Source organism: Euleptes europaea, chromosome 11, assembly GCF_029931775.1.
Source record: "Euleptes europaea isolate rEulEur1 chromosome 11, rEulEur1.hap1, whole genome shotgun sequence".
In the NCBI taxonomy this organism is placed as follows: domain Eukaryota; kingdom Metazoa; phylum Chordata; class Lepidosauria; order Squamata; family Sphaerodactylidae; genus Euleptes; species Euleptes europaea.
In genome coordinates this window covers 22,189,262-22,216,047 of record NC_079322.1, presented here as the reverse complement: position 1 = coordinate 22,216,047, position 26,786 = coordinate 22,189,262, and the positions used below count along the sequence as shown (strand labels likewise).

The 26,786-nt window shown below is 42.0% G+C and overlaps 1 protein-coding gene across 1 annotated transcript in view; it reads left to right on the top strand.

Annotated features, from left to right (window-relative positions):
- Nucleotides 1–17,756, top strand: part of SEPTIN7 (septin 7) — a gene marked incomplete at its 5' end in the record, with an annotated part of 50,450 nt that extends 32,694 nt beyond the window's left edge. Inside the window, 4 exons of the mRNA XM_056857044.1 lie at nucleotides 9,720–9,740; nucleotides 13,363–13,498; nucleotides 15,096–15,235; nucleotides 16,731–17,756. Of these exons, the coding sequence (XP_056713022.1) occupies nucleotides 9,720–9,740; nucleotides 13,363–13,498; nucleotides 15,096–15,235; nucleotides 16,731–16,770 (337 nt within the window). The remainder of the gene's footprint in view (nucleotides 1–9,719; nucleotides 9,741–13,362; nucleotides 13,499–15,095; nucleotides 15,236–16,730) is intronic.
- Nucleotides 17,757–26,786: the final 9,030 nt, after the last annotated feature.

Here is a 26,786-nt window from a genome sequence, read left to right as displayed (position 1 = left end):
CGCTCATTTGCCTTCATCCTTGGGCTGCTGACAGAATGAAATGAGAGCAACCATATGTTTCTTAGATCGGTTGTCTTCATGGAAACAATGCCAAAAAAGCTCTGGCTCTGGTTGATGACAGCCGGACAGTTTTTGGCCCATGCTTGACCAGATCAAGGCCCATCAAGTCCAGCAGTCTGTTCACACAGTGGCCAACCAGGTGCTTCTAGGAAGCCCACAAGCAAGTTGACTGCAGCAGCATTATTCTGCCTGTGTTCCACAGCACCTCATATAATAGGCATCCTCCTCTGATCCTGGAGAGAATAGATATGCATCATGACTAGTATCCATTTTGACTAGTAGCCATTTTGACTAGTAGCCATGGATAGCCCTAACCTCCATGAATATGTCCACTCCTCTCTTAAGGCCTTTCAGGTTGGTGGCCATCACCACATCCTGGGCCAGGGAGTTCCACAATTTAACTATGCTTTGTGTGAAAACAATGACAAGAAGTATTTCTCTGTTGATCTTATTGGGTCTTTCGGTGGCTTTTGATATCTCTGAGCACATACAAGATGCTGCTATGAATGGATGTATTTCAGCGTCATAGGAATTCTCCTGTGTTGTGCGACTTTGTGCCCCTTGATCTTCAGTATTATTAAGGGGCTGCTGGTCAAATGGTGTTTAGACATATGAAATAAGATATCATCAGTATATTATGTTTGCAGCTTTATTTTGCTTGGTTTTGTTTTGAACAAGTAAATGAGGGGAGGGAGTGAATTATCTCAAGCTGAAGCCAGGCAAAATGAAGGGAATGTTTACACTTACCATTGATACTACGTAGCCACCTCTGGCTCATGATAATTCTTATGGATGGTTGGATATCTATGGTGACAAAGTTTGTGTTATATAGTTGCTGTTGCTTTATTGGCAGACTAAATTGTATCATCTACTCCTTTATCAGTACATTCAATAGGTTAGATTTTCTCAGAGATAGAAAACTATTTTTAAAATTATGCCAAGGGTTAATATAGAATGGAATCCAAAATTGTGCATCATTTTGTTTTTATATCAGAGTGCTGTTGGACTCTGTTCTTTTGAGGAGGAGGCATTTAAAATTTATTTTGAGGAGCTAGTTTGAATAATGCTTAGACTTATATTTGCAAGTTAGATATCTGGCTAGTGCATTCCATTGGGTTGACTTGGAAAGCATGTAATTAATGTGTCACAGCTGTTTACTGAAAAGATGGTAACCAGATTTGCAGGATAATTCCTCTTCCATTACTAAAGTCTGAGACATTCTCATGGGAATTTATCCAGTCACTATCCAAGATGTGGGAAAGCAGCTGGCTGCCACGCATGTGCAAAAGAGGAGGAATGCAAAAATCTGTACCCCTCTAAGATCTTTCACTTTATTTTTCTGTAACTTCAAAACGTTGACTTTGAAAGAACTTTGAACTTCTCCCACATTGGACCAAAGTTGGTGTGACAGCGTCCGTGGATCCAACCTGTGGAGGCCACCACCATTTTAAAGAGGCTAAAAAATGCTGTGAGGGCCTGTGTGCCCACAGTGGACTGAGGTGCTCCTGTCTCTCCACCCCCCCAGCCTTTTCAAGTGCCAAAATGCCCCCTGCCGTTGCCAAGTTTTTAAATCACTTTGAAATGGTGCTGGCATCCACTAATCTGACATGTGGATACCGTCATTCCTATCTTGGCCCATAGAGAGCTGGTCTCTTGGGTTATTTGCTGCAGGAGGGGATCTCCCTCACATAGAGCCTACCAACTAAGGACCTAGCTAGTCAAAATGCTGGGAGATCAGCATTTACAGGAATTGGTGACTTGAATACTGATCATGGATACTCGCCTTTCTTCCTTTTGGCAGCTTATTCCATCGTCTCTTTTCCATTTACTTCATAAATGCTAGTTATGGCTCATGCCTCAGTGTCATAAGATGTTGCTTAATTTTCATAGAAACGTGTTGCATGGTTTGGGGGAGGGGGTTGCTCCAGACAAATGTCATTATCTAGTATAGGAGGATTATCTTTATTTCACGTTCACAAAAAACCATAGTTATGGGCCCATGCTCTGGATTGATTAATGTAAGTGTAGCCGTCCTTCAACATGTCTTAACCAATCAAGGTATAACTTGTAGGTGGCTTTTGTCCTACTCTTTCAACTAATCTAAAGTTACTGGGGTTTGTTTTTGACATCCCCAGGTTTACACAATTTTCTTGGAAGTTGAATAATTAGCCAGTTGAGCAGGTGTCTCAGTTTTTCTACTGAGGCATTCTTTTCCATGCTTCCCTCTCATGGAGGGCCCATAGAGCATGAGTCCTCATCTCTTCAGCTGTCTCCTCTGTGGTGATATGTCATTTTTTTCTTCTTCTGGGGCCAGCTTATTTCTGCAGCAAGTCCAGTCGTTATGGCTAAAGTCATGACTTCTATGACAGGCGGCTGTTTGGGTTATTGGAGTTGATAGTTTTGATAGTTCTGTTGATCAACCTTTGGTGATGACTTTCCTTTGGAAAATTAATGGAGTTCCCCATTGTGTTGCCTCTGTAGTTCTCTGATTGGAAATTGGTCTTGGATCAGTGGAATGCCATTATTGGAAGCTGGCTTTCCATCCTTACTTGAAGGTTTTGTTTTCTAGGGATGCTTCTGGTTTTCTTTCATTTTCTGACTGTTTCACAATGGAGATTTAATCTTGAATATATATGCTATATTTTAGGGCTGCCCCATGCATTTCTTTTGTTCATTGGCACTCAGGCTGCTAGATGTTTCCTGATAGAGTGTTGGAGGCCGCAGATCGCTATTGCTAGGGCTCGTAGAGTGTGTTCTGTTATTTTTTGGCATTGTGCCTCTATCCTCTTTCTATCGATGGATGGTTCCCAAGTATTGGGAGGGCTTTTCTCTTGGCTAGGTTAAATGCTTTTCCCTCCTCTGTTTAGCTGGGTAGATTCCAAGCAGTAACCTACTTGGACAGATTGTGTGCCATGGATCCAGCACAATTGAAACTTTATCTAACATTCTTTAAGATTGAGTATTGGTGGAGCCTCTAAAAATGTCTGGATTTGTCTGATCATTTCTGATGATTTTTTCTCTTCTCTGGCTTACTTGCTAGCTGATACCAATTTTATTATACTGATCGCAACAAAATTTTTGGTTGCAGTGGCTGCTATACAAGGATGGAAATAGAGGGTAGAGGGATTTGTGTTGTCCAAAACTATGGGACCATCAGATTATAATTTAAAATAAAGTAAAACAAATGATTTTGAGTGATGTGAAGACTCTGATCTGTACTAGCAACTGTAGAACTGGACAGTATGGCTTGAGTTCATTTCTGTCTGAGATAAGAAATATTTTGGTTCATTGCCGTGGCTTCTGTGCAGTCCTGCATGAGAACTGCACATGCGCAGGCCATCCACACTTGCTCCTGACACTGTGAGGTGCGCTCCCACTTTTTTCATTGTGTTTTTCCACCTACTGCATGTATAAGAGGGGGAGAGTGCGTCCCTCAGTTCTTCTTTTGCCACCACTGAAGGACATTGGATTATTTGGCTCCAGTTCTCGAAGAATTTCAAAGACACCATCAGTTCAGAAGATCTTGTTATCGACAGTACTTTTCTATTCGGAAGAATTGGGCTCGGCCATATGTCTTCTAAGGTCTTCTAAGTAGTAATAATGGGAGACTTCAACTTCCTTCATATTGATTGGATAAATGTATGCTCCAGTCAAGCCAAAGAGATAAAAATTTTAGACATCCTAAATGACTGTGCCCTCGAACAGTTGGTCATAGACCCAACCAGAGGGGAGGCGATTCTGGATTTAATACTCTGTGGTGCTGCCAGTGATTTAGTGCGGGATGTGGATGTAGTTGAGCCAGTTGGCAATAGTGATCACAATGGCATCAAATTTAATTTATATGTAAGTGGGAAAGTGACTGGGAAATCTCACACAATTACCTTTGACTTTAAAAGAGGGAACTTCTCTAAAAAGAGAAAACTGGTAAAGAGGAAGTTGAAAGGAACAGTTAGGAGGGTTAAATCTCTTGAAAAGGCTTGGGGGTTACTCAAGTCCACATTACTAGAGGCTCAGCTAGCTTGTATACCGCAGGTCAGGAAAGGTAGTAATAAGTCCAAGAGGTCACCACCATGGCTAATGGGTAAGGTGAAGGAAGCAATTAGAGAAAAAAAGTCTTCCTTCAGAGACTGGAAGGTTTGCCCAAACGAGGCAAACAGAAGCAAACACAAACTTGCACAAACACAAACTTGCAAGCAGATAATTAGAGATGCAAAAAAAGATTTTGAGGGACATATTGCTAAACACATCAAAACAAACAATAAGAAATTCTTTAAGTATATTAGGAGTAGGAAGCCAGCTAGGGAAGCGGTTGGACCATTGGATGACAATGGGAGTAAAGGAACACTAAGGGAGGATAAAGTGATTGCTGAAAAACTAAATGAATTCTTCTCATCTGTCTTCACTGTTGAAGATGCAGGGCAGATTCCTTCTCCTAAACAGAGATTTGGAGAGGGGGAAATGAGGAACTGAGGCAAATAGTGGTAACAAGGCAGGAAGTCTTAGAACGTCTAGACAAACTGCAAACTAACAAGTCACAGGGACCAGACGGTATTCATTCTAGAGTTCTTCAAGAACTCAAATGGGAAATTGTTGAACTTCTAACAAAGATATGTAATATGTCCCTTCGATCAGCCTCTGTACCAGAGGACTGGAGAATGGCCAATGTAACACCCATTTATAAAAAAGGTTCCAGGGGGGACCCAGGAAATTACAGGCCAGTTAGCTTAACGTCTGTTGCGGGTAAATTAGTGGAAAGCATTATTAAAGATAGAATTGTCAAGCATATAGAAGGGCAAGGTCTGCTGGCCAAAACCCAACATGGCTTCTGTAAGGGTAGGTCCTGTCTCACTAACCTATTAGAGTTTTTTGAAAGCGTCAATAAGCATGTGGACAGGAATGAACCTGTGGATATTGTGTATTTGGATTTCCAAAAAGCTTTTGATAAAGTCCCCCACCAAAGACTACTAGGCAAACTTCATAGTCACGGGGGCTGGCTGAAAAATAGGAAGCAGAGAGTAGGAATCAATGGTCAGTTCTCACAATGGCGGGATGTGAGCAGTGGGGTGCCTCAGGGATCTGTGTTGGGACCGGTGCTTTTCAACCTGTTCATCAATGACCTGGAGTTGGGGTTAAACAGTGAAGTAGCCAAGTTTGCAGATGACACCAAATTATTTAGGGTGGTTAAAACAAAATCGGACTGTGAAGAGCTCCAGAAGGATCTCTGCATACTGGAAGAATGGGTATTAAAATGGCAAATGAGATTCAATGTGAGTAAGTGTAAAGTGATGCATATTGGGACAAAAAATCCCAACTTCACATATACACTGATGGGATCTGTGGTGGCAGCGACAGACCAAGAAAGGGATCTTGGGGTGGTAGCTCAATGAAGATGTCAATCCAGTGTGCGGCTGCTGTAAAAAAAGGCAAATTCCATGCTGGCTATAATTAGATGAGGAATAGAGAATAAAACTGCTGATATCATACTGCCCTTGTACAAATCTATGGTGAGACCACACTTGGAATACTGTGTACAGTTCTGGTCACCACACCCAAAAAAGGATATTACAGAGCTTGAGAAGGTTCAGAAAAGAGCAACCAAAATGATTAGGGGACTAGAGCAACTGTCCTATGGGGAGCGGTTAAGACACTTAGGGCTGTTTAGCTTGGAAAGAAGGCGGCTGAGGGGAGACATGATAGAGGTCTATAAAATTATGCATGGTTTGGAGAGAGTGGACAGGGAGAAGTTTTCCTCCCTCTCCCATAATACTAAAACACGGGGTCATCTGCTAAAGCTGGAGGGTGAGAGATTCAAAACAGATAAAAGGAAGTATTTTTTCTCACAACGCATAGTTAAATTGTGGAACTCCCTGCCCCAGGATGTGGTGATGGCTGCCAGCTTGGAGGGCTTTAAGAGGGGAGTGGACATATTCATGGAGGAGAGGGGTATTCATGGCTGTTAGTTAGAATGGATATTAGTCATGCTGCATACCTGTTCTCTCTAGTATCAGAGGAGCATGCCTATTATTTTGGGTGCGGTGGAACACTGGCAGGATGGTGCTGCTGCACTCATCTTGTTAGTGGCTTCCTAGAGGCACCTGGTTGGCCACTGTGTGAACAGACTGCTGGACTTGATGGGCCCTGGTCTGATCCAGCAGGGCCTTTCTTATGTTCTTACATTCTTATGTCTTATTTAAGAAGTGTTCCCGATGTAGAACCAAGATGGCCAAGTTGGACGCATATGTCTTGTGCCTCCTATGCCTCGGCAAGAGACACAACACCTTAAGGTGCTCAGTCTGTAAGCTATTTATGCTGAAGGCCTGGAACAAATGAGCCAGCTAAAAGCTGCATTATGGGAAACTGCCTTCAAAGGTTCAGCCCCATCAACAGCTCAGAAAAAAAAATTGGAAAAGGCTCAGAGAGCCCTGAAAGAGTATTCTCGGTGCCACCAGCTCCAGTTGCAAACCCAGACTCAATGCCACCTTTGACCTTGGTTCCCTAAAGTCACACTCCACCTAAAACTCAGCCGGAACCACTGCTAAGAAAGCAAAGATAAAGACAAAGCATATCGAGAAGAGGAGCTCTCTCTCCTCAGCTAAGTTCAGGTTACACAAGAAGAAGTCTATCTTATAGGTTCAGTGCCTCCAGCCGACACCTCAGTTCCACTGCTGGTTTCAAAGACCCCATCACTCCTCAATGGGGAAACCACTCCTTGGTCTTACTGTTGGAAGGAAGAAGTTCCAAAATACTTCCATGATGGCCTTCCCTTTGCCTCCTTCACCGGGGTTTAGTCTAGTTGCACACCCAAAGTCGATAATTGCTATCATCTCATCCTTGGGGCAAGACCATTCCTGTCACTATGACTGTCATTGTTGGTTTCATTACTCTTTGTACGGATCCCCTTGTCACCAGTGTTTCTACCACCATGACTACGGTTGCTGTCCCAACTCCCACTCAGAACAAAGCATAGACATCAGCCTCCATCTCCATGGCAGAGTAAGCCAAATTAACCTCAGGGTGATCAGGGCTCGTCCTTGGAACCATGCTTAGAACATCAGTTCTAGCCCCTTACCGTAGGGATAGGATAGAAGGTTTTGCTTTTCAAAAGCCTTGACCTTTTTTCTTCTTTGAATAGATTTCAGTGATTGACTCCTAATGACAGAAGTAATGATACACTATAAAAATCACTCAATGTTTATAAACGAGTGAATCACAGTGAGTCAGCTGCGGCTGCAAACTTCTGTCCTTAATTGTTTTGGATGTGTCAACTAAAAAGACCCAGCACAATGGTTTAGGTCTGGGTTAATGCTACAGATATCTTGAAGAAAACAGATTTCCAAGAATGAGTATTAGCTTTTTACAGCTATCTTGGAAGGATTTATAAACAATTAAATACAGCTACGATACAGATCATCCTATATTGAGTGCCCCCCTTGCAATTATAGGGGGTAGGGCTCTCATCGTCTTCTTCACTGTTATTATGTGACTCTGCTACTGAGGCCAACTTTTGGCAAAAACAGTGCTTGCAAGCTGGCTACGGCTATGACCATTCCTTCTGAGGCTGGAGATTTTTTTTCTGTGCATGCCATGGATAATGGGAGCTATCCTCTAAGGTAGCAGGTAGGAGGCAGAACCAGGAAAAAAGGCTCCCATCATTCTTGAGATTTAGAAAACAGCCATTGACAGTTGAGATATTTCACAAACCATCCACTTTATCCCATTGGTTCAGTCGTGCTTACAGTTTTACAGCAAAACGCACACGCACAAACCCTGTTTTCTGTGGCCAGCATTATGTCAGTGCATAATGGGTGGGTTTTCTGGGAAAATTTGATTTGGAAAAGCTTCCAATTAAAGCAAATTTTAAATGTTAGTAAAATTTAAAGCTAGCACAAGAAGACAGACATACCATGTAGAAGAAGAAGAGTTGGTTTTTATATGCCGACTTTCTCTTACCACATAAGGAAGAATCAAGCCGGCTTACAATCACCTTCCCTTCCCCTCCCCACAACAGACACCCTGTGAGGTAGGTGGGGCTGAAAGGGCTCTAAGAGCTGTGACTAGCCCAAGGTCACCCAGCTGGCTTCATGTGTTGGAGTGGGGAAACCAACTCAGTTCACCAGGTTAGCCTTCGCCGCTCATGTGGAGGAGTGGGGAATCAAACCCGGTTCTCCAGATCAGAGTCCACCGCTCCAAGCACTGTTGGTTGTCCACACATGCATATACTGCACATTTAGTCCACCTAACATGTCTGATCTGCAGCACAACAACCCTGACAACTGTAGATGAGCTATATTTACATATGTGGGGCAAAAAATCTTCTGCAAAAAGCAAAAAAAAAGTGAAATTTGGAGAAATGTTCTGCCCTGCATCCCTGGCTGTACAAGGGCTGCCAGCTAAGCCTGTTGCCCCTCCTCCCACACCTTTTCTGTTGCTGTGTACAAGCATCAGCACAAGGGCGGCCAGGTCCCATCCTGCAGGTGTCGCTTGTGACAGAGGGTAGGGCCATGATGCTAACCTTCGTTTTTTACTAGCCTTGGAGGCATCTGTTGGAACTGGCAGGGGAAAACTGAACCTTTTAATGCAGGGGTGTCAAACACAAGGCCCAGGGGTCGGATCTGGCCCCTTGAGAGCTTTTATCCTGCCCATAAGCCAGCCGAGGCGGCCACCACCCCCCATCCCAGTTTGGGCTGGCAAGCTCTCTGTGGGCACACCAACTTGGGCACCCACCCCTTGCTCCCAATCTTAACACTGTAAGAGTGTTATTGTTTTAAGCACATTTGTATTTTACGTTAAAAAAAATAAAGTAAAAATAATATAATTAATTATGGTACACATGGTCCGGCCCGACCAAGTGGCATTTATGTCATATCCGGCCCTCATAACAGATCAGTTCAACACCCGTTTTAATGGAAGCACACGTTTTAGGTCTTTCCCAGGAGAGTGTTGGCTTCTAATGAGTTCTGGTTGTGCTGTTTCTTACAATGATCCAAAAGGGTTTTCTGTTCTTTTTTTAGTTAAACAATTTCCAGAGTGCAGTTATAGTAGCAAAGTCAAATAATTTGAATGGTTTTATAATGTTGGAAGAATCTGTGAAATGCAGAAAAACTGTTGCCATTGTGATCATCTGAGCTTAATTCATTGTGATCATCTGAGCTTAATTCATTGTGATCATCTGAGCTTAATTATATATACTGAGTGCTACATTTTTTTTAATGAACAGTTTCTTGTGAGACCTCTGCTGGCCAGTTAGATGGTGCTCATTTTGTATATACAGACTAGCGTAGGCGTAGAAACAGTTTGGAATCACATGTTTGGAGAAAAGTAGTAAAGTGAATGTCACTAAAATATTTAAATTCCAGTTTAAAGAGCATGCGTTACTACTTGCATACTTTTGCAGTACAGGTAAATTGTTCTTGGAAGCTTTGCACATCAGGTCTGCATTAATTGTGTAGCACTTGACTAACTGAACATTGAAAATAAACCTTAACTAGCTTAAACTAACAGTCTGTCACTTTACAGTGAAAATTTTGTTTCTGTGGGAGCATCCAAGCCTTAAGTAGCTTCAGATCCATAATGAATTTGCTTTTTTTAAATTACTGCTTTTTAATTTTTTTGGTGGTTTTATTTAAGCATGCTAAGCATTTGCATTTTTTGTTTTTTAGATTTGACACAGTTGAAGGCATGTAAGTGGTCATTTAACATTTTTCAACAGACGTAAGACAAAAAAAGCTTTAAACAAATAAGGCTTTTGATGTTAAGTGTAATTTTTACATTTTATTTCCAGCTCTTGCATTTGTTTTGCTTTAATGTTTTTATTCTAAAAACTTATCTAACATTAAATATTTTTAGTGACAAATACAGAAAGCAGTTTGAGTCGCAAAGAGGACAGAAGGTCACTTTAGCGGTTATCAGATACAAAATCTACAGTTTTCTGCCTTTCAGTAAATATAATTACACTGATTATGTATGAAATGCTCTTCAGGAAGTTGTCGTTTTCCTTTCTTGTCCCTAAAGTTGCAGGTGGTTGCAAGAACACTTGAAAGCACTGGGACTATCATGTCAAAGTGCTGATAAAGAAGGCAAAAATGTAGATATGATGGTGTGCTTTCATATAAATGGCTTGCAGAGGCTTATTTTCCAGTCTGATCAGGTGCTGCATTCCAGAGAGAAATGTCAGCCTGGCATGGCTGTTAGCTGTGCACGCATGCCCCTCCCTCACATCACAGGGAGAACGGAATGATATTATTGGGTGGCACTGTGTTTTGTTTGACTCTGGTATCTCCCAGCCACCCCATTTAAACCCCATTTGTTCTGAGCACAGGTTGGGTAATCTGGGAGATGCTGCACTGTATCCAATCATATACAGACTTTGCGGAGCAGGATTTTCACGCATCCCTTTCCTGCTGGATTCCCCCCCAATTTGTTCCTTTGAGGTTAATAGACTCTCAAGAACAGCACTGGGGGCAAATTAAGGACTTCTGGTGTTGGGGGGGGGGGTTTCAGGAGAAGTTGTCACCCCTTCTTCAGCAAGTAGAAATTCGGTTCTGTTGGAACAACGTAGGCCACTATATTTTAGCAAACATCCAGTAAGATCTGTGAGTGTGAAGTTCCATAATGCTTCCTTGAGCTTTCCTTTCATGGAGAAGTAACAGCTTTGAAGAATTTTGAGTGGTGCTGAAATTCGCTGTTTTGAAATCTATGGGATTCTGCATATTTGCATTCCCTGAAAAGACCCTTCTTTGTAGTATACTTTCTGGGTTCTACTGGGTTCTAATGGCTCTAACAGCAATGCTCCCAGTGGGGGAAGGGGTTTCTTTACTCACTGAAACAAATTACAGTGAAGATTGCCCATCTCCACATACCTACTAGTTGTTTGGAACAAGACCAAATTTAATTAGTGCTGTAGATTTTGTTCCCTAAAACTTTACAAAATATACTTGGGCTTGGATTAAATACTGTTATTACAACAGAGCCTCAGGCCTATCAGCTCACATACAGAACTCTCAAACTCCAACTACTCACCTGTTCTTCCGGGCTGGCTTCCCTTGTGAATCTTTTGGCTCAGTCTGCCGTTCCTTCTCCCATCCTCCTTTCAGCTCTCTCTCCTCATGTCTCTAGCTTCCTGGACAGGGTTCCTTGTTTTGTGATCTATGCCAACTAGATGAAGAACTTAGACGGTTGTGTATTTTTCTGTGAGCCATTAAGAGGACAGCTGTCTCAAATACCTGTTGGCAGGGGTGGAGGAGTATATTTCTTAGCTCTGACACCGAGAAGCTGTGGTACTTTTCCTCCAGTGTCTTCACTGCAGTCGAGAATGCTGTTTTCATGCAGTTGAAGAAGTGTCATATGTCTCTTTTAGTATTGCCTGTAGCGTTACAGTAAGACATTCTTCCTCCTCTTTATGCCTGCGTAATTTTGAAATTGGTTACATGGGACCATACAGCTGCCTGAGATTCTACAGTAACACCAGCTTTTAGAGTAATACTGTAAAAAATGTTAGCATCTGTTTAGCACAATCTTAGGTGGTAAAGTGAAGGTTGGTTCTGCTAGTTTTATCTTGTTCACTGATACGTCTCCCCCCTCCTCCTATTTTCATTGCATGAATGTCCAGGCAAGTGGTGGTAAACATGTCTGCAATGCACTCGTCTTGTTGGGCACTTCACTAGTTATTCCCTTCTCAGACTGTATTGATGTGATCAGGTTGCGGCATGTGTAGACTGTAACTTTTTCATTTATGATGTTGAAGACTGGTGTTCATTGGGAATTCTTTAGCTATAGGGAAAGGAATCTGACTAATGTATTAAACAGGTGATTTTGAATTCAACAAGTCACTTAGACTACCGATCTGTCCTATATTCAAACATTACTATCATACAGTTAGAGCTGCAAGAAGGATTCCAAACACTCTTTCGCCATGATTTACGAGTTCCCAATTCTCATTTTTTTTGGGTGGGGGGAAGTGTCTGTAGCCCTTTTCGTTGTGGAACTTTAAGGAGAAAGGCACAGGTTCCTCATTTACATTACAACAAAAAGGGCTAGACGCTTTAAAAAAGAAATTCTGGTAACTAGAACATTATTGCAAGGTTATAATGCTATACTGAAGGGGGAACATGGGGACTGTTGGGGGCTGAGGCAAGGAAAGGTCGCATGGATGCTCTTTTGCCTGTGCTAGTGCCCCAGCACAGTGACAAGAGCTACACAGAGCATTGTATTCATGTGGGACCTCTGCAGTAGGGTGATTCTACTAGACAGTTGGTTGTTCAGTGCATATCAGCGTGGAATTCAGCTCCCTTCGCTGTTTGTTGGTTCTCATTGCTCCATTCGGCTCAGGGTTGCCAGGTACTAGCGCAGCAGAGACAGTAGAAACTGCCAGAATTTCTGTGCCGTGGCCTAGATCACAACGTAGCAACACTGTGCTCTTGGCTCCCTGGTCCACGTTCCCCCAGTCCTACCTTGGCTGCCCACGTTCTTCCCACCAATAGTGCACAACCCCAGTTCCTCTGGCCTTCCTTCTCAGTACATTGTCTTCTCTGCGTCATTCCTTCGGCCTCCTTTCCTCTGGGTTTGCTGTCACGTAGCTCCTCTGCATTCCCAGGACCTGCTCCTAGTTCTTCACCTGTCCCATATGAGGATTTATCTCCGCCAAAATAACTTTTCACATCACTCCTGGAAACTGGACTACAAAATGCTTTGTTCCCCAGAGGAACCCGGCCATCAGAAAGCCACCCCCCCTTCACTTTCCTGTATCCCTAAAAAACCATAAATAAATATATAAAATAAAAAAGACAAAAGCGCAGCACATTACAGAAGTCAATTAAAATGGGGTTTAATAAATCAGAGTGCAAAAACAAAAATAAAGGCAATCTAATTTAAGCCTCTCTTACACAGATATTCTGTAGACTAACGTTCTTGCCATGTTAGCTCATAGTATATTGTTGCCTGAGCTCGTCCGTCACATGTGCACCAAATCTGTGGTATTAAAAGCTCACTGTGGATTCTTCCCTCTTTCACAATGTGCCCTTTCCTGGAAATCGTAGTGTTGCAGGTGGAGCACAGTTCCCCCCCCCCATCTCTTTGTAAACTAGATGTTCACATTAGCTTTAATGTACAAGACATGACCATGATGGGGGAAGCATTTGATCACTCATTAATTTTTTAAGCACCTCTTACTTATATGGGTACTTTACCTTTAGATTGTTGCTTGCTTCCTTTCAGTGTTTCCCTGTTGCCTTTTCACTGATCATGCATTAGCAAAAGGAAATTTTCTCCATGGAATAACTGACTACCCGCTCTGGTTTGTGGCAGGAGCCCTCTGGCGCAGATGGAAGAAGAACGGAGAGAGCACGTGGCCAAGATGAAGAAAATGGAGATGGAAATGGAGCAGGTCTTTGAAATGAAGGTCAAAGAAAAAGTTCAGAAACTGAAGGACTCTGAAGCTGAGGTAGGTACAGCTACAGATAAGCCTTTGGGGTGAAGCACAGATTGTAAATAAAAATATCACCCAACCGTTAACTTGCACACTGAGCCGTACCACTCAGGAGATGATTAGGTGTAAATAAATTCCCAGAGGAAACAGATTGGGTCTTGTAAGTGTACATAAAGACTGGTAACATGACCGTGTGCTTGTGTGGCCAATGCTCTGTAGATGCACTATTCACATTGACCTCTCACATTGGGAGTGTAGGTTTCATGGTTATGGCTTTGACCTTTGTTAAATTGACGTGACTTATGCTCAGGGGCAGGGATTGGCCATTATGACCGCCAGGACTTTTCCTCCCTCCTCCCCCTCCCCGGGGTGGGCCAGCCCTGTGGTGAGGACCACAACACCCAGATACGTTGTGGTGGAGTGGGCCTGGCTAGACAGGCAAGGAGGCTTTTTTCTCCCTCCTTCCCTTGGGGGTGTGTGCTGAAGGGCGGGGCTCTTTTTCTTTCCAGTTCCCTTCCCCCTGCTTGTGCTAAATGGAGTTCATTAGGCTGGCATTGTTAAATCACAGACAATTTGGATCACAACACAAGGGAAATAATGTGACTGGCACTGTATTAAGAGACCTTCTCCCATTCATAAGGCCATTCATTTTTGCAATTTCTCCCTTTCGAAAGGACTTTGTCTCATAGCTTCTGTTGGCTACTTTACTTTGTTGCATGGAATCAGACTTGATTTATGAAGATAAGTTTCTCATTCATGCAGTAGTTAATTTCACTTCCACACAGGGCAATGTAATGCTTTGGAATGAACATTAACTACTAATAGTACTGTGTTCATTTCAGCCTCAACTTTAAAAAGTAGTGGCAGTATTATCTGTGGTTATAATACTTGGCTGGTTGACGTGTTGGAACAAGGAGTTGCAACTCTTCAGTATACTTTCATATTCTTCTAGCTGATACCTGTTAGATCAGTCATAGCAAAATAGTCTTATGTGAATTATCAAATCACCAAATCAACGTGAGGTAACCGATTTAGTTTAGATCAAATATCTCTTTTTTCCCCATTTACTAAAGTGATCCAAATAAACTGAATCTGTTAACTTGGTTTGTTTGGAGTCTGTAACTTGCAGCTTATTCCAATTGTCGTTGAAAGCATGAGACCAAATGAATGCCAGTTGATAGCATTGTTCTGGCCAGCTCAATAGAGTGCTTTTGAAAAATCATCCCCCGTGTTTTAGGAAAGCTCAACACTGGCTGGGCAGAGTAATGCATGTGTGAAGTAAGAAAACTGACCCTGAAGTCAGTCTAGGCCATGAAGATGAAATGGTAAGAATAAGGCACTGCTGAGTACCAAATCTGAATGCAATTATGCTAAACATGCTGATAGGAATGCTTCTATAATGTTCTTCAGATAATTGACTGTTGTGCTTGTCAGGTGCAAGTTTCCTTCTCTGGTAAAATATTACCTAACTATTGATTTCATACAAATAAGCAGGTTTCATTTGTACAATGTAAACTTTATGGAGCAGCTAGTCCAGAAGTGAAAATTATGTTTGAATCGGCAAGATGGCACGGATGAGGAGATGGTTACCTTTTGCATTCTTGTTTCTCAGCTTCAGCGGCGCCATGAGCAAATGAAAAAGAACCTGGAGGCCCAGCACAAAGAACTGGAAGAAAAACGCCGCCAGTTCGAGGATGAGAAAGCAAACTGGGAAGCCCAGCAACGTATTTTGGAACAACAGAATTCTTCCAGGTATTTATGATTCTGTGCAGTTCTTTTCTGGTGCTGTTCTGATTTAGAGACTTTAAGAGGTGGTGTTGATTGTGGATATTGCTTGGTGCTGAGGGGTTTTGTCTGAATGGCAAACTTTCAGTTCTTCTTGTGTTGCTTTCTAAGCTGTTGCATGTCAGGATCTGCTACCTTTTCCCTGTTGTCAAGTCACTTCAGTCTTGCAATCTCTCCTGGCATCTCAAGCTCAATATTTTTGGGCCACCGCTGCCAGCAAGCTTCCTCCACTGTTAACACGGCTCTTGCACAACAGTCCCTTTTCTCTTACATCTCCCAACCCTGTGTAACTAATGCAGCTTATATAATTCTGGGCAAGGACCACAACATTTATCTCCTGTGTCCTGACACATAATATTTGCTAAATGCATTCACTAAAGTGAATAAAGGTAGTTATGAAATTAACAAGTGGGAAGCCCGCGAGACTCACAGGGAGGGATCTCATCCCCCCATTGTGGCTCCAGCCCCCTCCCCCTACCTTAAGCCCAGCAAAGGTGCCTGGGAGCTGCTCTGAGCCCAGAGCCGCTCCAGGCCTCTGCCACCACAGAGGCCCCGGGCCCGGAGCAGCTCTTTGCAGCAGCCAATGCCAGCTGAAAAGAAAAGTTGATTTTTTAATCAAAGAAATTTAAACCCTCTGTGTGTGTGTGTGTGTGTGTGTGTGCGTGCGTGCGTGCGTGTACTCAGATTTTTCTGCAAACTTAGGGAGTAAGTGGTCCTGGCCCGTGAATTTAGGTGTCCGTAAATGGGGGGGGGGGGGGAGGTCACATGTCAGTATTGACTATATAGATGCATTGGCTAGGAAATCCCTGTGTTCATTTGGTATAATAATGTATTAGTACCTGGAAGTTGTATTATCCAGTTTTCGCCATTAGATTTTTAAATTCCCCATGTCAGTAGATCTTAGATTCCTATGTACATATTAAGCAAACCCCTTATCAGCTGTCTAGTCCAATAACATAGGGGTACAAGTTGTAAAACTGGTACCTATCAAGGGAAGTAGGTTGGCTTATGGAACTCTAGCTGTAATGATCAGAGCTTAAGCAAGGAAGCCCGTATGTATTGAAAGTCTTATCTTTTAACTCTCAGAATTTAAAACTTACCTGAGCGCTCTGCAGATAAAAGCCTCTTGGGTTTTTCTGAACTTCGGAGTAACTGAATACACGGATGTGTCATTGTCCCCAGCCCCATAGCCTGTTTGAATCAAAGTCTGTGTCATGGCTGAATAGTCAGCCTTGCTATCAACAGACTAGTTGGTCTTTGTAAACAGATCATCGTGAAAGATGACCAATATGACCGTTATGCATATATATATTTTATATCCCATGTTGAATATGAGAGCCAAAATATCATTTTTTTCACTGTTCCCCAAAATGTGCATGCTAATCAAAAAGAGTGTGCTGGTTAAAACGTTTGTGCTTTCAAATTATATATGAATGACGTTCTCTCTCTTTGTTTGAAACAGAACTTTGGAAAAGAACAAGAAGAAAGGGAAGATATTTTAAATATACTTACTGACCACCGGTTATGTATTAGTTGCCAATATTCCAGCCTGGACATCAGTGTGTGTTGGATCCGTTTGACCAATCTTGCACCAGTTGTATCCATAGCTATGGATTTAACAGCATGACAAATTTTTTTGTTTGTTTGTTTTAATTTCGATGGCAATTGAGATGCCTTGAATTGTTTAGGGTGTTGTATACTTAGGAAAACAAAACAGTTCTAAGTACCCTTTTTGAAAAACAAAGTCATCTTAATGCAAAAAGAACATTTTACTGTTGTACAATCATGTTCTGGTGGTTTGAATTGTTTACAGGATATTCCAGTATACAAGGACGTGGGAAGGTTTTCCATAAGGATACATTGCCATAATATAATATGAACTATGCTTCTATTATTAAAAAAAATTCCATTCAGTGCAGCATATATAATAATGTAATTTAGTCTAACACAGTGGACCCTATTTTTGACACTTCCATTGTTTAAATATACACATGGAAAGACAAACTTATAGGCTTATGGTGCACCTAAAAGCTTTTTATAACAACCCTTTTTTTTGGGGGGGGGAATCTTTAAATATATGCTATTCTCATTTAGTAACTCCATTAGCCAGAAGAATTTCATTACTGCTTCATTTTTTGTAATAACATATAATTTAGATATTGTTTCCATATATTGGCCCTGCTAAATAGATTGTAGTTTCTTTCATATGGTAGGAACCAGTGAATTAAATTTTTCCTTTAACTCCCTTTTTACATTTTATGGTAAGTAGCAGGAAAATGCATTTATAGGTCATTTCTAGGGGGAAAATGTGGAGTTAACTACCAACATGTTTCTACCTGTGTGCAGTCTGTCTTCTACTAGAAATGAGAATCATGGCCTCTTCAGAAAAGTCACCATTTTGCATTTAGCTGTATTCATATACTGCATTTCTGTATTTTTGTTTGTATTGTAAAAAGTCACATAATAAACAATGTTGTGATGTAACATATTTGAAGTCTGGGTTCCCTCCTCCTTGGATAAAGCTATACATGGGATTTCAGCCATGTTTTGGGGGCTTTAAATGTTAACTTTTATGCTTCACAATTTATCTGTGGAGCATTGGCTGTCATTAATACACATTTAACAAGATTTTGCATGAGAGTGATTTAGTATAGTCATATAACCTCTTTGATGCCAAGAGTAGGAAGGTACTTGCAGTGGGGAAAAGCGTGCGTGGGAGAGATGATGTGGGCAATTTTGCCTCACAAAGGATGAGATATATTATGCAATGTATAGGACATCTACAAAAAACCATATGATCCAGCATTTAAAGTGTTCCAGAATGGGAGCAAGAAAATGGATGTAGGTGTTCAGCTACCTTATTGAAACCACTATAGCTTTGTAGAAGCAACAAATCAAAAGATAATTCTCAAAATAGCAGAATAGATACAGAGGAGCTGATCCCTACATTAATCTTTACAAAGGATTTTAATAGATGGCCTTTGAAAAGTGTATTTTTAAGGACAGGAAAATCTCATAGCCAACTTTCAAATGTCTGTCACTTAATGTGGACAATTTTCTCCCTTTCAATATTTTATCCACCTGCAACCCAGAAATTGAATTAATCTAATTTGTCAGGATGGCGCAATGTGGTAAGCTGCAGTACTGCAGTCAAAAGCTCTGCTCACGACCTGAGTTCGATCTTGACGGAAGTTGGTTGCAGGTAGCCGGCTCAAGGTTGACTCAGCCTTCCATCCTTCCGAGATTGGTAAAATGAGTACCCAGCTTGCTGGGGGTAAAGGGAAGATGACTGGGGAAGGCAATGGCAAACCATCCTGTAAACATGGTCTGCCTAGAAAACGTCGGGAATGACCCGGTGCTTGCACAGGGGACTACCTTTACCTTACTAACATGCAACCAGTTATGAAATCTTCAGAACAAGTAACTTTTTTCCATTTGCATTTTTTCCTGTGTGAATCTTTGTCCTTTTCTGCTTAATGGAAATGCTGAGTACTTATTGATGGATTTATTCCCCGTTCAGCCACCACTCCAGAAACAGTACCTAAGCAGCCTCTCAAATGAAAAATGTATTGACAATTCTAAAAATAAGACCAGACATATTTCCTGCTGTGATCTTGCAGTTCTGGCACTATCCAAATGATTACTTTCATTTTGTAGCATTTTAAAGGTCTTCCAAAGTCATAGTAGTATTTTGAAGCATGTGAGATTTTTAAATTGTTGGAAGTATGCTAGGAACTTGAGATTCTTGGGAATGGAAAAGCCCATCTAAACACTTTGGGGCAGGGTTGGTCCAACTGATAACCCACTGGCTTCCCGATCAGCTGCATTTGCTGACGCTCTCTCAACAGCCTCCCACAGGCCTTCTCGTTTCAAGTATTGCTCAAACCTCACCGACCACACACTGTAGTTCTCCGAGTTGAGCTTGTCCACGGGGATGAGCGTCTGTGCCATTTTCCTCGCTCAATTCCTGCACCAGTAGCCTCTGGAAGTTTTGGACACTGGCTGCCACCACACTTAATCTTGCGGTACAGCGGTCCAATCTGGGCCCATAACCCTATCGCGGAAGCCAGCGGGTTATCAGTTGGTCCAAAATACGCCACCAGACTCCAGCTACTAAAAAGTGCTTAGTTTATTTTTACAGTGTATAATACAACACTCCCGGCAATAGCTTCTGAACAATGTGCTTCACATTCTTTAGTTTTATACATTTCTACCCCCAGATATCAATTAGGCCACCTGCTGTTACACCCACAGCGTTACATCAGCCTACTAGCCATATCTGGTTTAATCTAGTTCATTCTGCTGCTTCCAGGCCCTTTCAGCCTCTTGCATCAGACCAGATCCTTCTGATCTGACAGTTCCTTGACAGCTTTACTGACCAGCTGTCTGTCACAATAATTATAACAGGCTTGTATTTCTGACAGTTCATGTACTCCTAAATTTTCGTAGCCCTTATCCACACTTTAAAAATGGTTTAGTATTTTGGAACAGTATTCTTTGAGGCACTTTGGCCGTTTGTTCTTATGCATTGCTCAAGTGGGAAAAAATAATCACTTGCAGGCAGATTGACCCATTAAAATATTGCCAGCCAATTTGTCAATATCTCTGAGCCACACGAGTGGTGAGTCTGCAAGCTAACTCACCTGGGAAAAGTTGCTGTTATCCTTGGTGAGTAGCTATTTGCAAACTTGATTTAGATTTGCAGCAAGGATCGCTTAATGTGTTTACTAAAAGGAAAGGAAAGCAGAAGGGAATACTGAGAATGTAGGAAGGAGCATGAAATTTATTGCCGGCTTCTAAATAGTTGATCTTGGTCTATAATGGCAAGTAAATATTAGTTGCCGGACAAGCCTGAGGATTTCCTGTAACTTGGAAGAGGTTTTTGTTGTTGTTCTTTTCAAGCCATCAGTGTGCTATAAATGACTGTGCAGGTGGGCTAATAAATATTTGACTTAGGTGTGAACATAGAAGCAGAATGAGTGATGGTGTCTGGCAACGGTGCTATAAATTGTGCCATTTCAGGTTGCTGTGCATATTAATTCTGGAATGTCCCTATATTTAAAAAAACAAACTTCCAAGTACAAAACTTGAAGAGCATGTAATGGACTACTTGAATATTTTTTCCATCTAGTTCAACTTGCAGCAAGTATTGGGCGTGAAAATGCTTTCAGAAATGGTGTCAGCCCAACATGATACAGTCCATGCTGAATTCTAGAGTTGTACTATCTGGTAAAGTGACAACATATAAGTTAATTAAATGAATACTATCCTATTCTGCTGCTTGTGTTGACCTGGCCTTTTGTTGGTGGACTTGGGTGTCTAGTGGATTCACTGTAGTTCAGTGGCATCATAGGTTGCTGTCTTCAGTCATTAGAATGCTGGAACGCCCCTTTATCACTGAGGACCAGTAGCTGAATTGAGTAACGAGGCAGCCATTTTGGTATATCTGTGGTCTTCACTGAATAAAGATGCTGTCTATACAATTACTTTAGTTTTGAGGAGTGAATCATGTACCCCCTAGTGTGGTTAGATCTTGGTGATTTGGGTTTAAAGGGATTGTTCATTTTAGATCTGTTTTTCCACTGCTGCACTAAATAGTCTTGATCACTTAAACAGGTGCTGCTGTAACCTCTCAGCCGGTTTGCTGTGCACCTTCTGGGCGGTTTGAGCTTTGGTCCTGGTAGAGTAGGTTTGGGAGGGGTTTCCTTGTACAACTCTGCTGCTCCCTGTGATCAGGAGACTCCATTTTCCTAATTCAGGCAGATTATTGTGACCCTGTCAGAGGAATCTCCTGTGCTTTCTTGGTAAATATTCTCATGAGGAATGCAGCAGAATGGTGCCAAAGTCCTGTAGATGCTCCTCTGTGATTCTAAACACCAATTCTGAGGAGCACTGAGCCTGACTCCAGAGAACATAGACCTGGTTTTAAAAAATTTATTCTGATGTAGTGTGCCTTAGTAGAAGAGGAAGAGTTGGTTTTTATATGCCAACTTTCTCTGCCACTTAAGGAAGAATCAAACTGGCTTACAATCACCTTCCGTTCCCCTCCTCACAACAGACACCTTGTGAGGTAGGTGGGGCTGAGAGAGCTCTAAGAGAGCTGTGTCTATCCAAAGGTCACCCAGCTGGCTTCATGTGTAGGAGTGGGGAAACCAACCCAGTTCAACAGATTGGAGATTGCCACTCAATGCAAGTCCAGATTGTTATATGCTCTGGTTTGTTACTTTTTCTTCAGGAACCACAGTAAAGCCGTAGAGGAGGGATTTATTGCTACAGCAGCTGTTTGTCTAACTTTTCGTCCAGATTTGGGCTGCAAGATTAATCGATTAAAGGTTTACTGAATTGGTAGGAGCCAGTTTGGACAGGTAGAGCTGCAAGTGAAGCTGTTATTTTTGAGGTTTCCATGGTTCCAATATTTACCGTCACGGAATGAGAGCAGCCTCCCAACAGCCTTTGATCCTCTGAACATCATGCTGCCTTATGCTAAATCAGAGCACTGCTCTGTTGAGGTCAGTATTGTCTACTCTGATTGGCAGCAGCACTCTAGGGACTTGGGTAGAGATGGTCTTCAACATCGCCTATGTCCTGATCCTTTTAACTGGAGATGCCAGGGACAGAACCTGTGAACTTTTGCATGCAAAGCAGATGCTCTACCACTGAGCCATGCCCCCCTCTAATCTAGTAACAAGTCACATTGTGTGGTCCCCCACTTCTGAGGAATTGCTTTAACCTGAGCATGTATCATTCCCTCATTAAAATTCCCACATTGCAGTTTCAAAGACAGAAGGCTCTTTTTTACATCATGGAGTTGGTCATGGGTACTGAGTGTACTCAGAACAGAGTTCTACAGCCATGGTTCCCTGGTAAGCGCACGTGATCCAGCGACCCTGCTGCAGCTAAACAGGTTTGGATGAGAGATCTGAAAACTCTGTATGTGGTACCATGAGTTCCAGGATGGAAGCAAAGCAAGATGTAAAGGGAAGCGATTTTAAAAGTATACTTATGGCATGTTCAAATAGAATGGGTTGAACCCAAAGGACTGTGAGCCGAGCTCATGGAATGGATCTTTCCTGTCTCTATGCTTTAGCCCACTCCATTCCTTTAAATATTAATCGTAAGGGCAGGTTTCCCAGTTCCCCAGTTGGAGTGGGGAATTCCCTGCCTCTTGGTCCTGTTGCCCACCAGCGGGAGAATTTTTTTTTAAAGGCAACATCTTACGCACCATTACATCACTTCCAGAGCAAATTAAGAGTGAGGGGAACTCTAAAAACCACCAGAAACTCTATCCTCCATCAATTCCAAGTTTCCCATTACTAGGCATGGCCTGGCAACCCTACTTACGGATATGGGCTTTCAGGAACAGTGTTAGGTGTCACGTGTGGGTCTCCAGTGGGAGGGGAGAATTGGTCCCCCCAACATGAATGGAAGTGCCTTTCCACTTGTGGAAAAATGCCTTTGGTTTAGGGTTGCCAACCTTCAGGTGGTTGGCTGGAGATCTCTCGCTATTACAACTGATCTCCAGGCGATAGAAATCAGTTCTCCTGGAGAAAATTGTGTTGAAGTCCGTCTCCTCCCCAAACCCGCCCTCCTCAGGCTCCACCCCCAAAATCTCCCGGTCACAAAGCCGCTGGAAGTGGGTTGTAGGCCGGCCCTCCCTAATGGCCACCCCTGCCCTTTCCATTGTTCTCTTTTGTATTGCGGAAACCAAGATCTGACCCTGGAAACAGTAGCTTCCATGTCATACATTGGTAGATATTTTTTTTCCTTTACTGTATATACACGTTGACCAAGTAAAGCATGTCCTAGTGGTTATTAGAGTGGGGATTAGAGGGAGCAACGGAAAAGGAGAGGGTGGTCAAAGGCTGGAACATAACCTCCATATGCCAAGGCGGTGTATGTTGGAATGCCAGTTGCTTGGGGTTCATAGTGGTGGCAGCTGCACCCTTTCCTCGATGTTTGCTGGCTTCTCAAACACATCTGTTTAGCCACTGTAAAAAATGAAATGAACAGGATGGGTGCCAAGTAGGGTTGCCAGGTCTCTTCACCGGCAGGAGGTTTTTGGGGTGGAGCCTGAGGAGGGCGGGGTTTGGGAGGGGAGGAACTTCAGTGCCTTCTAAATACAGAGATAGAAAGTAAAATCTTTTACTTCCTTTCCTTCTTTGCTCCTATGACCCATAGGTCCTGAGCAATTATTTCTTAGAGGAAAATATGATGGAGAGCTATTTGGCCATGGCCAATGTTATATTTGGATCTCTAGCTGGGTACCCAAGTAGGGTTGCCAACTGCCAGGTAGTTTGGTGGAAGAAGAAAATACCTATGCTGGAAATAGTAGAAACTGTAATAAATGGCAGCACGTGGCTTTAAAGATAATAATATGAAATATACCAACTGGAAAAGAAAACAATATTATAGAATATAATAATTCTATTTTTTGAAAAATCCAAAACACAACATATATTCATAAACACTGTGTTGAAAGCCACACAGAAACCTCACAGGGTCTAAAATAACAAAAAAATGTATAATACAGATTGCTTTAAACAACATGAACAACATAAATTCAAGAATTATTTCTATGGCCTTAGCAAGGGCTCATGTATACTCAAGAATTATAGTCCATGAAAAATCACGAAGAGACGAAGAAAGGTCCAAGGTGGGTCTATCACAAGTACGCGTTTCGGAATCCAATCCTTCCTCAATCCTTCCTCAATCCTTCCAATCCTTCCTTGGCGACCACAATGATGTTTAAAGAGACCAAAAAATGGCTTCTAGGAATAATGATAATCATAATCATAATAATAAGGCTAATAATAAGGCTTATCAAAATGGCTACAGTGACAACTTAAGAGTGTTGAGAATACATTTGTAACAACATGAATGCAATTTCAAAAATAAGACTGCTTACCACTGCTTTTCAAAAAGTCCAAGGAATCTTCAAAAGGAAATTCATGGGAACAATTTTTTCCTATGGTACAATGAAGCTAATCAATAAGGCTAATATTAAAAAAGAGAATCAAAGATTGAACAACTCTCCATACCAAAAATGAAGTCTTACCCCATATGAAAGGGATCAAGAAAGAGTAAACCCATTCAGAAATCAGTATTCTTCGAAGTGAGAACAGGGATGCAGGGACAAACTCAAATACACACAGCTGTGAGAAAAATTTCTCAAAAGGATCCAACTGATTAAAGTGACCACGTTACAAAAAACAAGAGAGGTCAAATTCTGTATTTAAGCCACTAGGGGCTAATGTTTTAAAAAGAAAGATGAAGCGTCTCTCCTGGCAATTGAGAATCTTCTTAACATCTTGTGCCTGATATGCTTTAGGCTGGTATTGCCAAAGAACAAAGAATTTGAGATCGTGGTCACTATGACCATGAGAGACAAAATGGCTGACAATTGGTGCGTCCTGAGTTCGAGCTCTTACTCTTGCACGATGTTCACCAATGCGTAAACGTACTTGGCGCAAGGTACAGCCAATGTACATTTTTGGAACTGGGCAAGAACACAGAAGGGCATAAACGACGCAGGCTGATGCACAGTTAGAAAACTGTTTAAGAGTGCACACAAATTTACCACCATCAGCAGTGACTTGCTTCACAGGTAGGCTGTACGGGCAGGCGGAACACCCATTGCATTTAAAATGACCATGTGCAGTGATCTTAGATTTCCTGGGCAACACATCTGTTTTAATAAGATGATCCCTCAGAGCAGAGGTTTTTCTTAAGCCTAAAATAGGAGGAGAATCACAGCCCGGTAGGTGATTGATGACATGCCAATGCCTCTGAATAATCTTTTTGATATCATAAGAGAGATGTGTATAGGTGAAAGAAGCTGTCAGTCTCTTGGAGGTTTGTGAATCAGATTTCGGAGACAAAAGCTTAGAACGATCAAGAGACATTGCTCTCTGGTAAGCTCTCCTGAGAACAGGCTCAGGGTAAGATCTGGAATGAAGATTCTGTGTTAGAAGTTGTGCAGCTGTTGCAAAATCTTCAGAAGTGGAAGAGTTGCGCTTCAAGCGTAAGTATTGGCTGTAGGGGAGGTTCTTACGTAAGTGTTCAGGATGATGAGAGTGAAAATGTAAACCCCCTCCTGTGTCGGTGGGCTTCCTGTATGGTTTGACTGCAATGGTGTTACAACTGGTGCGAAAAGTGAGTAAGTCTAAAAAAGAAATGGAGGTATGATGCCAACTGCCAGTAAACTTTAAATGTGGATTTAAAGTATTGATCCATAGTAATACTTGTGAGTAAGACTCAGAGGATTTACATAGGAGATACAGATCATCCACAAACCTGAGATAAAGGACCACGTGCTGTTGGAAAACTGAAGTAGGGGGAAGAAGATATTCCTCCTCAAACCACACCATGTACAGATTAGCAATAGAAGGTGCGCAAGCTGCGCCCATTGAGACTCCCTTAATTTGGAGAAAAAATTGTTGATCATATCTGAAATAATTGTGCTCAAACAAAATATCAAGAAGAGAAAGAAGAAAGTGGGTGGGTGGATGAAGAGAAGTCCGACTGGATAAACATTTTTCAATAAGGGTACGTACATCTTCTAAGGGTATGTTGGTATAGAGGGATGTAACATCAAAAGTAGCAAACACTGAAGTGGGATCAATGTGTTGGCCCTCAACCTTAGAAATAAAATCCCTGGTGTCAGCAACATAAGAAGGGGTGATGATGGAGAAGGGATGCAGAAAAGATTCCAAGTATTTTGAAGTAGGTTCTAGAATTGAGCCCACCGCACTTATGATAGGTCGTCCTGGAGGTGAAGAAAGAGATTTATGGACCTTGGGAAGGGAGTGAAAAATAGGAACCCTGTATTGAGTGGGAATGAGGTATTCAGCAGTTTTCTTATCAATATAGTCAAGGGCTAAGCCTTCATTAACAGTAGTCTTCAACAATGCAAGTATTGCAGGGGTAGGATCAGCCTTAATAGGCTTATAGAACACCAGATCAGAAAGTTGTCTAAGATTCTCCTGATGGTAGGAAGATTGATTCAGAACGACCAAACTGCCTCCCTTATCTGCTGGCCGAAAGACCACAGAAGGGTCATTAGATAAATCAAGCAAAATTTGCTGTTGTTCCTTAGAAAAATTGCTGTGCAGTTTCCTGTTAGCTTTCCTTTTTTCCAGTTTGTCAATGTCTCTTAATACTAATGATTGGAAGGTGAGAATATGATGGCTAGCATTTTTGGGAGAAAAAGTGGATCGGGGCTTAAATGGAGTAAAAGGAGAAGTTGAACCTTGAAAAAATTCTTTCAACTTAAGAATCCTGAAAAACTTAAATAGGTCTACTCGGGTTTGAAATTTAGAGTAACTGGGTGTTGGAACAAAACCTAGGCCCAGGTTCAACACTTGTAATTCCTCTGGTGAAAAGTTTCTGCTAGACAAATTAATGACTAGGTTTGTTTCTTTTGATGGCCCCGAGGGCAGGGAACATAGTAAAAATCCTTCCTGCCTGAGTGAAGGGAATATGATGAGCCATAAGACCCTGAACTAGAAGCGTTTGAAGA